The sequence below is a fragment of the Littorina saxatilis genome, linkage group LG2, assembly GCF_037325665.1.
Source record: "Littorina saxatilis isolate snail1 linkage group LG2, US_GU_Lsax_2.0, whole genome shotgun sequence".
Classification (NCBI taxonomy): Eukaryota; Metazoa; Mollusca; class Gastropoda; order Littorinimorpha; family Littorinidae; genus Littorina; species Littorina saxatilis.
In genome coordinates, this window is record NC_090246.1 from 80736962 (window position 1) to 80751964 (window position 15003).

Genomic DNA, 15003 nt, shown 5'->3' on the forward strand with positions numbered 1-15003 from the left:
CAACTCTTTCTTTCCCTTGGTTGACAACGTACGTCATTTTGGTGCATTTTCGTCGATTGAACAACCAAATTAATTAATTAAACTTACGTTTGGAGCTCAATCCGTCAATTAATTTCACGACAAATGTTCTTTGGCTTGCTTACGGGGACTTGAATCAAAAATAAGTAAAGAATGTTACTGGATTCTGAGCTATGAATTTAACACACTAAAGTTCAAGATTACCTGTTTCTAGATGTCGAAAGGTGCCTGAACGGACGAAAAACTAACAACAAAAGGAACTCGCATAAAATTATCACATGCTAAACCGCGTGGTAAACATACACTGAGCACAAAATGTTAAGGATATTTTTTCAGTGGTATAGCCCAGATGTTAAAGAGCAGTTTTTGGGTCAGAAAGATACGTGCATATAAAGATCAGTTTTTCTTCTGCTCAAAAATGTGTTTCCTGGATCTGAGCAACATTTGGGTATGACGTTACAGGTCCGTGACCACGCCTACCCTCAAAAATGGCATTTTTTGACGGCATGATTCACTTTCAACAGTCAAAACGGTGACTTAAACTGAATGATATTTTAAGTTTTTTACATCAAAAAGTTTATTTGGTGTCTTACCTAACAGTTCATTCACATTTCGTTTAAATCCGCCGTGCAGTCAGGCTGAACTAGCGTGTAAAAGAGAGCGACCACAATCCTGGATAATCATGTGTTTTTATGGTGTTTTTGCTGGTTAGTCGTAGTTGATATGCAATAAATCTAAAACTACAAATAGCAGCCCATCTACATGTAACCGAGTGCCAATTTACTTTACCCTTTCTCACCGAGCACAAACACTCAAAGCAACTGACACAAGTTATATTACCAGGTTCTTTTATTCCATAAGATGAAAAGGGGAATGTGTGGGATAACGGGGGTTTACTTTCAAATACCAAACTTTCAATGTATTACAACAGGACTAAACCACTTCAAAAACAACGCTCTCAATTCTTCACTCTAAAACTATATTCTAAATTCTCCCTCTAAAGCTACACTTTAAAAACACACTAAATCCTTCCTCCAAACTACACTCTAAAACTCTACTCTAAATCCTCACTCTCCACTTTAACCCAAAAAACCCACAATAAAACTCTGATCTAAAACAAACGAAATCTAAAAAAACAACCCAAAAACAATTCTTAAAAAAACCACATCTACAAAACTCACTGAGCCCCTCTAACAAAAACTAGTCTACAGAACCCAGTCCACGAAAACCAGTCTACGAGAACCAGTCTACAAAAACTAATCTACGAGAACCAGTCTACGAGAACTAATCTACGAGAACCAGTCTACGAGGACTAATCTACAAAATACCCATCTACGAAAACCTAGCTAGAAAACCCATCTTCAAAAACCTAGCTAAAATAACCCACTAAAAAACCCGTATACGAAAACCCCATCTAAAAAAGAACTAACTGAATCTAACTACACCCCTCTAAAAAAGAAAAAGACCCCGTCGCACACTCTGCCATCCTGCAAACCACAGAATGCACGCCGTAAGCATACGTAAACAACTCAACAATTTCAACTACCACAAACTAACTCTTTGAACAACCAAACACATCATTCCTATCAAATAACATACCTACAATACCGTTCTCTCAAACGGTTTTCTAAAGCATTCAATAAACAAAAGTTTTCCCAAACATTCAACTCACAAAACACAATAACAAATAAATCCTCCCCTAAGCAGCATACTCTTCTTCTCACTGCTTACCCATTTACAGAAAGAAAATTGTATTAACCTACCAGCAAAAGAATTCCTCACATCCCAAAGGATTTCAGCCTGTGACCAAACATGTCACACCAGGCGTCCAGAAAACACACGCACAAAAATATACGTTGTCTTTCTTCAGAATTCCAAGCAGAAAGAAAGTCTCAGTAGGACCCAGGGCCCAACATCCGCGTGCCTGCGTCACAAGGTTAACACACTTCGACTCGAGGGGTGTCGAGTACCTTATTTTCTCTACTTGGCCTTCAACTATTCAAAATTACATCGCGGCGGAGAGAAAAAGAGAGATGGAATAAAATCACCTGTCAATTGTTTCTTGTTCACAAAAACATTATTCACAATTTTACCCCAGAAACTTATACCAAAAAAACAATCGTTTTACCTATGCAAATTTAAGAATCGGCTCTTCCATCAGACCATTCCAATAGAGACAAAACACAGTCTCGGAAACCTTAGTGGATCCCCGATAGTACAGGGGTACCCGAGTTCACAAGTTCAAACGGATGTACACAAGTGCATGTGCACCGTAACTGTCGTCGGTCACAAGCTCACATCCATTTCACAGAACGATGACAAAGACCCTCATCGGTATACTTTCCAGTACTTAGAGCAAACAAAACACGAGAATGGACGTTGTAACGGTTTTCCGTAAAAAAAATTGTAAACGTTTGTAACGTTCCAGAAACAAATATGGCATGCACGCAACTTTGTATACTTTGCAAAGAATGGTGCCATGACATGTGTGCCAAGTTTCAGAAACATTCTTTCCCGGCCTCAAAAGTTATGATCGTTTGAAAAGAGGTGAAAAATACTGTCCCTGGTGTCTTTTGCGCAACTTTTTTTAAGGACACTTTCTATAATTTTGTTTCCCGTTCTCCGATATGATGTGTATAGCCTTCACGGATGATGCGAACAACTTGCTCAGTAGCAGTTGCAGAAAAGAACTGTTCACGTGTTTTGAACACAGCTGTGCTGTATATAAGAAAGAAGTAAAGAAGACCAAGAATCAAAAAGACAGAAGAATGCAGACATGGCGTCATATAATTCCAAAAATATGACGTCATATGGAGACAACACTTGGTTTTCTCATCGTCGTCTTGATAACGGCGAGTCAAAATCTGGCATTTGCTGTGACGAATCAGACAGTTGGAATGCTACGAAATGGAGCTATGGAGATGGACATCGCCAGGTTTTTAAGAGCATTGTCTCGAGGTCATACCGGCCTACTATACAGAAAACCGTTATCTGTCCGTTATGACACAGAGAAAACGCATTTTTGGTTGTCCATTGATTCGTAAATCGTGAACATCAAGCTACGGGAATAGTTACACTAACTCAAAAATAATGATTATTTGGAGCTCTTCGGATTTTTTGTTATCATGCACACATACAAACACACACGTAGTCACAGACAGACAGACAGATGCATAAACTCACGCGCTTGCACACCATGCCAAAGACAAATTTCAAAATAAACACACCTACTAGCAGATCTTAACTAAGGAAAACAAGTTTCATTCGCTCAGCTTTGTGCAATTAACCTAAAATAATAGTGGAAAGTGTGTGTCCCAACCACTCAGCCACCTTGATATGAGTTTTGCAGACGTCATCGTCTAAAAATAGAACAGCGCAGCGGTGTGAGATTTTACTTTTTATTTCTTCAAATTCACGAGGCTATAACTTTTCAGCCCATGCAAGAATGTTTCTGAAACTTGGCACATGTGTAATGTAACCATTTCTTGCAAAGTATACTAGGTTGCGTGCATGTCAAATTTGTTTCTAAGACGTTACGAACGTTTACCAATGTTTAACGGAAAACCGTTACAACGTCCATTCTCAATCAATCAATCAATATGAGGCTTATATCGCGCGTATTCCGTGGGTACAGTTCTAAGCGCAGGGATTTTTTGGGGGGGGTTCTGTTTGCTCTAAGTACTAACGCGAATACAGATGAGGGTCTTTGTCATCGTTCTGTGAAATTTGGAGAGGCTGCCGTTTGTAGTTTTAGATTTCATCATCATCATTTATGCCTTTGACCCCGTCCGGGGCATAGGCCGTCAACAAGAGCTCGCCAGGCACTCCGATCCTGGGCCAATCTCTCCAGTTGTCTCCAGGTGTAGCCGATGTGTTTCACCTCTGCCTCCAAGTCACGACGCCAGGTGTTTCTTGGCCGGCCTCGTCTCCTCTTGCCCTGCGGGTTCCATGTGAGGGCCTGTCGCGTGATATGCTGGTTGTCGTCTTGCGGAGTGTGTGGCCATTAGATTTATTGCACATCAACTGCAGCTACCCAGCAAAAACACCACAAAAACCCTGGATTTTTGGCTGTTTTTTCAGGTTTGTGACGTGGTCGCTCTCTTTTACACGCGAGGTCAGCCTGACTGCGCGACTGATTTGAACGAAATGTGTATGGACTGTTAGGTAAGACACCAAATAAACTTTCGGATGTACAAAATGTAAATTAGCATTCATTTTAAGTTAACGTTTCGACGGTTGAAAGTGAATCATGTCGTCAAAAAACGCCATTTTTGAGGGTAGACGTGGTCAAGGACCTGTGTCGTCATACCTAAATATTGCTCAGATCCAAGAATCACATTTTTGAGCAGAAGAAAGACTGATCTTCAAACACACGTATCTTTCTGACCCCAAAACTGCTGTTTAACATCTGGGCTATACCATTGAAAAAATATCCTTTAACTTTTTGTGCTCGGTGTATTTCTCCCTTTCCGATTCATGTGATTACTCTTTCCGCAGAGACACGCGAAAGCAGTCACTTTCAGCTTTGACAAAGCCTTTGTCTTAAAAACATGACATGATTATATGATTGACGCGACTGTGACGACACTTTTCTGAAAAGATCCGGAAGTATGAGTTTCCCCCATAAGCTTACATGAATAAATCCAAAAACAAAGAGACTGCCAACGTTCCAAAATTCAGAATCAAAAATCAAGAAAGGTACTTTGTTGGAACGTTTCTTATTGACAAAACAATACATTCACTAATTTAATAAAATCAATGTATTGTTTTGTCAATAACAAACGTTCCAACAACGTACCTTTCTTGTTTTTTGATTCCCCCATACATGGGAAAGCCGAAACTAATAATGGCGGCCACCATCCCCTAAGTCCCAAACCCTACTACAAGTCGTGAAATTCATGTCTGCTTGTTGACGTCATCAGTCTCCGTCATAGCTTATATTGACGTACCTATTCCGTCGGACTCGGTTCTCTTTCCAGAAACAACAGCTGCTGCTGTTTACCATCTGCGAGACCATTTTGGTGCGAGCTGTCTATTACATCTAATGAAATAACTGGCATTTGGAATGTATCCACAAAAGCCATGAATGAGCCTCGGCCGTGTGATCTTTCGGTTGCGTCCTTTTTTGAAACATCAGCCGCATCGTAAGTCATCAGTTTTGTGGTCTTTTTGAACCTCTACCAGTCCAGCGTTCCACCATTGACTGTCCTACTCCTCCTCCTCTTCCTCCTCTTTATTCTCTTTCTTTCTTGTCGTTATTTTATATTTATATGTCTTTGTCCGACCAGTTTGTCATAGAAACTAAGGCTCGGCGTACCACAGCCATTTGCTTGGACGTGTGAAAGCGTAGTCTGGACGTAGTCTAGCCTCATCAAGGATTATTCAGCTTTTTTAAACATTATTATTGACCAGTGTAGTGAGTGATGTTGGCTGACTACAGTGACGCAAATGAAAAGAATTTGGTTCGACCTCGGAGCACAGGCGGAAGATATCGTTCACTGGACCACCACTATCATAATAAGACTACTAGTCTTATCATGATAGTCGTGGTCCAGTGAACGTTACCTTCCGCCTGTGCTCGAAGTTGGGGAAAGGTGCGTGGGGTTGGGCTGAGGGGGTTGGGGGTGAGTAAAAGCTCTAACTTTCTTGAGGGCCAACTTGTTGGGTGCGGTGCCAGTCTCCTCTCACTGGCTGCCTTGACCTTTCCCGACCATAAAAAGGACCCAGCGCTCATTTCCAAGTGGGTTAGCTGGGAGAAGAATGCATCAACAAATTATTAATGGTTATTTGTATTCGCCCCATGCTTGTTTCGAGCCGTCTCCGTCAGCATGAGAAACATCGCTCTAACCACTATGCCACAATGGCTTTATGTTTTAAAGACGGAAGAGCCTTCTGAAAGAAGCACGGCTTCCAAGTCAGAATAATAGGATGATACCAGTGTTCTGTTGAAATCCCCGTCTTTTTTTGTTTAGTCATCTTTTTACCCTCAACCAATCTCAACGCAATGCAGACACTGAGACAGTGGATACGATTTCGAGCTTGAGTATTGCGTTAAAAACAACAAAACACCAACACAATAGATTTAGCAGATACTATTTATATAATATTCATACTTTATATACTGTTTACATGTATGTAATGTTAAATGCTGGATTGTTTAGTCCTTGAGCATACTCTTGAAGAAAGGGTAGAAAACAAATATGAAATTCACACCAGTTGCAGACGGAGTAATCATTTTGGTAGAAAAGAGAAGAAGACGATGAAGACGACGAAGACGATGATGATGATGATGATGATGAAGATCATGATGATGATGATGTCAGATGATGATGATGAAGATCATGATAATGATGACGTTTTGCAAAAGTGGTTAGTGGCAAGATGTGATACAGTTCTGACTTTGATCCATCGCATTCGCTTTGGCTACACATTATCAGCTACATATCAGTGAATCAATCAATCTATCAATGAATCAAGTAGTTGTGGTTGATGGGCGACAGGTTCTCATGAGACAATCAACCGGTTGATGCATCAATCATTCGATCAATCCTAATTATACGTTTCGTTTTTGAGCAGAACATAGCAGCTGTTATGTGATACTGCGGCCCATCAATCAAATAACCAATGGATCGATCAGTTAATTGGTTATATATTCAATCAATCAATCAATCAATTAATCAATCAATACGGATTCTCAGTGCAAGATATTGTATATATTTCACGATTTTAGATTTGAATAAAGTTGTGTTTAAACTGATCTTTCAATCAATCAATCAATCAATCAAATTTGATGAAATGTCGTGTAGCTGGACACAGCAGGTTCCGGTGCATGCTGTGACTATCCAGCCACCTCACTGACCAACACAGGGCGCCATGGATGAACACCTTGGCTTGCTGCTAGAAGGGTAAGCTCCGTCAATCCTCTTTCTCCCTTTCCCGTCGCCCTACAACAATGTCTTATGGCAACTTGGTAGAAGAAGAAAAAAACCAGCAACGCTCGCATGTTTGGACTGACTTCGTATGTTAATTGCCCCTTTTAATTATCGTGCGTGCCGATCGCTGAAAGACCGACGCAGGTTCTTCAGACCAAAACAAAGACATCTTCTCACAATCATTCAAAAAAACCACTCAAACTCAAAATGTTTACTGTCCTCATAAAAACAAGGAAAATTGCCATACAGTGTCAGGCGATCACAGACATAAAAACATCACATGTATTAAGAATTAAACGATTGCACTTAAAACTAATAACCCTAGCCCGCTTCACATTTGCTGTAAACTTAGAATTAGAATTAGAATTGCATTAAAACACATGTAAACATCCTAAGCATCTCTCGCAGCACTCACACTTACAGACACGCACACACACACTCTCTCTCTCTCTCTCTCTCTCTCTCTCTCTCTCTCTCTCTCTCTCTCTCTCTCTCTCTCTCTCTCTCTCTCTCTCTCTCACTCGCCATCTCTCTCTATCTCAGTTTAACTAAAAACAATAAAATATATTCAGATTGAGTGGGTAATAATGGCACACAGGCATGATTTAAAAGGTCATGGATAGATAACACATGCGCGTGTATGAAGACCAAGAGCATTCTACAAACTCGTACGCACACACACACACATACACAAACACAAACATACACACAGTCACACGATCACAACACACAAGCACACACGCACACACACACACACACACACACACACACACACACACACACACACACACACACACACACACACAGACGCTCATACAGACACAGGCATTCATAATTGCTTCAGAATTGTGAAACGCGGTGCTCCCTTTCATCCACGTAGTTCACTGTTTATAATCATATCGGCGAGTGCACGTATGTTACGCGTGATTGTTCTGAAAAGTGACTATTACATGATTGTTCTGAAAGTCTACTATTTATTTCATCGTAATCATGTAAGCCCTCATACGTGATTGTTCTGAAAGCTTACTAATTTACATGATTGTTCTGAAACTCTACTAAAGGTAAACTTGCTTCACCCGTGAAATGTTGTCAGATATGGAACAATATGTATACCCCAGCCCAACGAAGTTGGAGGGGGGTATACTGGATTCACTTTGTCCATCTGTCTGTGTGTATGTCTGTATGCATATGGAACACTATTTTGATACAATGATACTACATCTTTAGTGATATTGATATTTATACCCCAGCCCAATGAAGTTGGAGGGGATAAACTGGATTCACTTTGTCCGTCTGTCTGTGTGTATGTCTGTATGTAAATGGAACAATATTTTCATACAATGATACTAAATCTTAAGTGAAATTGATATTTATACCCCCGTCCAATGAATACAAACTGAACAAGTAATACGTTTCAACTTTCATACATTGAACATGTCTTTTTTATTGTTCTCAACTCAAAATTCAAATTAAAAATCCAAAGACAAAAATTATTTATAATTTTCAAAAATGTAATGATTCTTCTTGATTATTCCCAACTCAAAATTCTAATTGCAGGTTTAAAGGGACACATAGAAACTTTTGATTTTCCCTCTTTGCCATGCTTAGGTGGCTAGGTCACCAAAATGGATCGAAAGGCATGGCAAAGAGGGAAAATGGAAGCTAATTTTTGCCCCTTTAAAGACGAAAGGCACAACAAATAATTTTCACAAATGAAACTTTTATTTTTTTTGTATGAACTAAAAATTCAAGTGGAGAGGGGATGAGAGACGTGAGGAGATGGCCGGGGTTGCGAGATGGGTGGGGAGTCCCAGCTAGCAAGCTTTCGTCGGCCGACTGACGATTTCAGTCGGGTGACGTCGTCATATGTCGTGTGTCGTCGTCCGTTGTCGCGCCGATATCGTTCTGACTGTGTGTAAAACTCGGCAAATGTACGTAATAAACCCCGACATCGGCCCGACGCAATGTTGCTGTCAATAAAAATATGCAGAGTTACGGGAGATAAATTTATTATCATTATTTTAACATTTGTTACGTCCCCTGTTCAAGGGTCGGCCCATCAACGGCGTGACATGACCCTGCAAATGCGAAACTAAATTATTCATATTTGTTGACTTTTTCACATAGGAGTAGGATAATTAATTGTAAGTTTTGTTTGTATATTTGCAATCAAATACAGCATGAGCTCAAACCATGAGTTTTACATTTTAAAAATACGCCATCATATGTGACCCTCCACCACGGAATGAGTCGCATGTCACCTTTGCATGATTTTCATATTTTTACATTTTCCTAAAGAGTTTTTTATGCTCTATCCAGTGGTGAAAACCGTTTTAGAAAAGAGCGAACACTGTTTGAGTTATAAGCCTGTGACTAAGGTGACCCTCACACTGTTATCAGACACTCTCCAGACTTATATCAAGCCTAGCGCAGAACCGCGCGAGGTGACATGCGACTCATTTGGTGGTGGAGGGTCACATATATACTTGAAATACTCAAATAGCTTTCCTTACGGTAAACAAGATTGAGTTTTGAACATGGCTGCTAGATCTACTTTCCCGCGTGAGCGAATTTTATTTGTTTTCTTAGTTCAAGTTAATATCGAAAGAAGAGACATTCTTGCGAATGTTGGACAGCACATTGATGATATGTTATCCGAGACGAATGTCGCCTTGGGATCTCAATCTGAGTGCTGGTCCCAGTGCCACGTGGTGGCGGTGATAGTTGTGTAGCCAGTCAGTCTTGGCAGTGACAATCAGAGCTCTGATTGTGACAGTGGCGGAAGTTAACAAATTAAACATTGGATAATGCCCACGCTCATGAAGATTTGTACAACTTATCAGAAACAAGTGATGTAAATGTTAATGAGGAAAGCATAGGTTCTGAGGTTGTTGATATTTCTGATGTTGAAATATCACTGGTGTTTGCGCGGAGAACTGTCCCAGGACGGATGGAAACCTACAGGTGTGTCCAACTCGAGGACAACCGACGGACGTCTGGGCTATAAAGTTCTTGCACGCGAGACAATATACTTCTTTTTTGTGTGTGTGTGGGGGGGAGTATTTTGTTTATCAACTCTCTCTCTCTCTCTCTCTCTCTCTCTCTCTCTCTCTCTCTCTCTCTCTCTGTCTCTCTCTCTCTCTCTCTCTCTCTCTCTCTCTCTCTCTCTCTCTCTAAAGTCGTCTATAAGGACGCCCCAACATATCTTATACAACTCTTCAAATCATCTCCGTCATATTATTCAAACACTCGAAATAATCTTGCCTTGTCAAGGCCCCGCATCGATTTGTTTAAAACGAGTTTTTCTTATTCTGGTGCGTTCCTTTGGAATTCACTACCTGTAAATATCAAGTCATGTCTGTCATTATCTTCTTTTAAAAGACAGCTCCGAAAGCACCTCTCTAACGACTAAGTCGGTGTACAGTTTGTGCGAATGTGTGTGAGGATGTGTGAAAGAGAAAGTGTATAGTATGCTTCCATTAACAAGCACACTTTTGAATTTTTTTTTTAATATTTTTACTTTGTTATACTTTTCCCTACATAATTTTGTTTTATTTGATTTTTTGTGTGTGATTTATTTTTTATTTTTTATTCTTCAATGTGTTCTTTGTTTCATGTGTGTATCATAGTAGGGACTAGCTGTAAGAAAGGACCATATGGACCTAATGCTATCATCCCTCGGTAATAAAGTTTTCGAGTTCGAGTTCGAGTTCGAGTTCTCTCTTCACTCTCTCTCTTAACTCTCTCTCTTTCTCTCTCTCTCTCTCTCTCTCTCTCTCTCTCTCTCTCTCTCTCTCTCTCTCTCTCTCCTCTCTCTCCCTGTGTGAATATTTTTGTCATCCTAAATATTGGGGGGGGGGGGGGGGGGGGGCAAAATACATGTTTGCCCCCCCCCCCCACCCCAGGAACAGCAGCTGCCCCCCCCCCCCCCCCCTCCAATTTCCGACGCCAGTGCACTGAGTACATACGCACACACACACCACACATACACACACATGAAAGCTAAATTTATTAGCACCTATCTGTTTTCAGTGACACTTGTTTTTTTATTACACAGCAATTTTAACCACCAGAATTTTGTATATGAATTATTCAAATGGTTTGATAAAGTGTCAGTTGATATGAACAAACCTCCCCCACCCCTACACCTAAAAATAGGGAGTGGAGAGACGGATCAACTCAAACACACATCTGAAGCTGTCGCGCACACAGAAGACGGATCAACTCAAACACACTTCGTTGGGCAGGGGTATACATATTGTTCCATATCTGACTACATTTCACGGGTGAAGCAAGTTTACCTTTAGTAGAGTTTCAGAACAATCATGTAAATTAGTAAGCTTTCAGAACAATCACGTATGAGGGCTTACATGATTACGATGAAATAAATAGTAGACTTTCAGAACAATCATGTAATAGTCACTTTTCAGAACAATCACGCGTAACACACGTATTGCATCGCGTATTGGCCTCCAGTACCGTGAAGCAGAGGACATCACGCGGGTGTGGACAAGTAGTTCCCTCTCAATTAGCAAAATCCACTATTCAGGATGTTCTGTTTGTGTGTGAGTGTGTATGCGCACGGGCGTGTGTGCATTTGCGTGCGTGCGTTCTTACGTGTGTTCGTGCGTGCGCGCGCGCGGGTGTGTGTGTGTGTGCTGACCCAAGTGTTTTGTCTTGCCGCAGAGACCCATTGTACATCGGCATAGCAGCAGGAATCGTGGTCGCGCTGGTCGTGGTCGCGGTTGTGGTGTTCCAGATTGTCAATAAAAAAAAGCCTGGGCCTGCTGATAGCCTCAGGTCCCACGGTAAGTAACAGTTGATATTAAGGGAGAGGGGGGGGGGGGGGGTGTGGGATGCAACTGCTCCTACTCCATCGTATCTTAACGTACACAAAGTTTTACTTGTTGAAAGGAAGAAAACATCGTTTTACACACACACACACACACACACACACACACACACACACACACACACACACACACACACACACACACACACACATTCTTCCCCCCCCCCACCCTCACCCCACCCCACCCCTACAGCCCGAATACACACACACACGCACACATACAGGCACGCATCCTATTGCAATCACGCCCACTCCGCACACGTGCACACATTCTCATCCCCCCTCCCCCCTCACCGCCCCCCCTCCCCCCCAAAAAAAACCCCACCCCTACAGCCCGCACACACACGCACACACACACACACACACACACACACACACACACTCACTCACTCTCTCTCTCCCTCTCTTTTGACTCCATGTTCATTCCCCAGGGGCGCGGAACGATCAGCAGTCTAACGCCGCTGGGGTGACACCAGAGCCCAAGCCCCACACCAGCCGCAGCACTAGCAAAGACGACCACTTCAAAGACAAAGAAAAAGAAAAAAAGGAAAAGGACAAGCTCAAGAAGAAAAAAAAGAAGAAAGATAAAGATAAAGAAGAAAAGAAAGACGAAAAGAAAGACGAAAAGAAAGAAGAAAAGAAAGAAGAAAAGAAAGAATAAGAAAAATTGTGACCCCCACCCAGCCCAAGCGTCGATACTTCTAACTTTGTACGCAATCAATTCTCACTTTCCCGCAAGATACACTCACTATACAATGTAGACATTTCTCGAACAAAGTCCAGTTTCCCGCATGGTATAAGATATACTCACTATACAATGTAGACATTTCTCGAACAAAGTCCAGTTTCCCGCATGGTATAAGATATACTCACTGTACAATGTAGACATTTCTCGAACAAAGTCCAGTTTCCCGCATGGTATAAGATATACTCACTATACAATGTAGACATTTCTCGAACAAAGTCCAGTTTCCCGCATGGTATAAGATATACTCACTATACAATTTTGACCTTTCTCGAATAAAGTCCAGTTTCCCGCATGGTACAAGATATATTCACTATTCAATTTTGACCTTTCTCGAATAAAGTTCAGTTTCCCGCATGGTATAAGATATACTCACTAGTATACAATTTTGACCTTTCTCGAATAAAGTCCAGTTTCCCGCATGGTACAAGATATATTCACTATTCAATTTTGACCTTTCTCGAATAAAGTTCAGTTTCCCGCATGGTATAAGATATACTCACTATACAATTTTGACCTTTCTCGAATAACGTCCAGTTTCCCGCATGGTACAAGATATATTCACTATACAATGTTGACCTTTCTCGAATAAAGTCCAGTTTCCCGCAAGATACAAGATACACTCACGATACAATTTAGACCTCACCCACACACGGTCCATGGCTTGTCTTCTGGCGGTGGGAAGACCAGTCGTCCAGACGGTGGCCAGTCAGCTGATGTCCACGTGTCGGCCTGGCTCCAACCACTCTATCGGCAAAACACCGGACACAGACCTTCAGCTCAGCCTCTGGAGAAATGCCATGATTCACCGCAGGCGTGGTAGGCTGAACAAGAGTTCTATGGGTCTCCTGCTGCGTAGCTGCTGCAGACGCAAATGGGAGTGCGTCACACTGATGACGGTGCAGGCTGTTATGGTCACGTTGCATCGAAAGACGGGTCTGCAGCCGTAGCGCTGGCATGACTTGACTAATAGCAGCCATCAGCGACGGGTTTTTTTCCCAGACAAAACAAAACTAATATCTTTATAAATAGATGTATAGGTAACTTCAATGAAATAAAGCATTGCTCCATGGCATACACTGAACAGCTACCATCGTTTCCGTGAACGCCATCCTGTAAGTCACCTTGGAAGTGTGCGGGTTTTTGTTTGCATGGGGAAGGCGCAGCCCTCCACTCGTACACACATCGATCATCTGCAGCCATGCTGCTTTCTGTTAAAATTGGACTACTCGCTCAAATATTATTGCTACTGGAACCTTGTCTGTTGATGTGTGTGTGTGTGTGTGTGTGCGTGTGTGTGTGTGTGTGTGTGCGTGCGTGTGTGTGTGTGTGAGCGATTTCCAGAAAACTACTGTTCCGATCTTAAGGCTGGAGTATACACCTGAGGCCAAATTTCAAAGTGGTTAGGCAGTTTTAAAGGTTTCTTTTTATGTTAGTTCAATGTTTGGTTTATCAGGAAATAACAAAATGAATAGTGCTTGTCGCGCAAAATTTTGAGATAACGACTGAAGTTTGAGCATAGGTATGAGATTTTGTCACGTAAACCCTACTGAAGAAATTGTGATTTTGTATTGTGAATATGCACACAAAAAAATAATCGGATGATCACAAACTGAAGAAGAGAAATAGGGAAGCAAAATAGAACATCAAACATAGTGATTTTACAGGTGAATTTGGAAAAAACCCTTATGTATCCATTTTTGAAGCCCAATTTGAAGCATGGAACACAGTCAAACAGAAATAAAAAGTGTTAAAGTGGTTACAGTGTTCAGAATTAGTGTTAAATAACAAGTTGAGTTATCCCTCTTCACCAGTTTTAAAAGAAATACACCTCTTGTCGCGCAAAATTTTGAACTGTGATGCTTTTACTACCCCCACCCCATAATCATTTTTCAGAAAAGAGTGCATTATTATCTTCCAAATAGAAAAGCAAGGTAGTCAGATGATCAAAAATTAAGAACAGACATAGGGAAGCAAACAAGAACACCCAACAGAGTGATTTAACTGGTGAATTCAGAAAAAAACCACTTTTTTTACTCATTTTATAAGCTGAATTTCAGAAATAGTGTTAAATACCAAGTTGAGTTATCCCTCTTCATCACAGTTAAAAGAAACACACCTCTTGTGGCGCAAAATCTTGAATTGTGATGCTTTTACTACCCCCACCCCCTACCCATTTTTCAGAAAAGACTGCATATTATCTTCCAAATAGAAAAGCAAGGTAATCAGATGATCAAAAGCTTCAGAACAGAAATAGGGAAGCAAAAAAAAAAAAAACCCCACCCAACAGAGTAATTTAACTGGTGAAATCAGAAAAAAACCACTTTTTTACTCATTTTATAAGCTGAATTTAAAGCTTGGAAGACAGAGAAAAAAATCAAAAGTGCTTAAGTGGTTACAGTGTTCAGAAATAGTGTTAGATACCAAGTTGAGTTATCCCTCTTCATCCCAGTTAA

General features: G+C 41.1%; 1 protein-coding gene across 1 annotated transcript; it reads left to right on the forward strand.

Moving 5' to 3' along the window:
- The first annotated feature begins 4958 nt into the window (after nucleotides 1-4958).
- Nucleotides 4959-13802, forward strand: LOC138959861 (cylicin-2-like). Its single transcript, XM_070331510.1, has 4 exons — nucleotides 4959-5162; nucleotides 6825-6923; nucleotides 11637-11758; nucleotides 12234-13802. Exons 2-4 carry the CDS (start codon nucleotides 6892-6894, stop codon nucleotides 12461-12463), a joined length of 384 nt encoding a protein of 127 aa, XP_070187611.1. The 5' UTR covers nucleotides 4959-5162; nucleotides 6825-6891; the 3' UTR covers nucleotides 12464-13802.
- Nucleotides 13803-15003: the final 1201 nt, after the last annotated feature.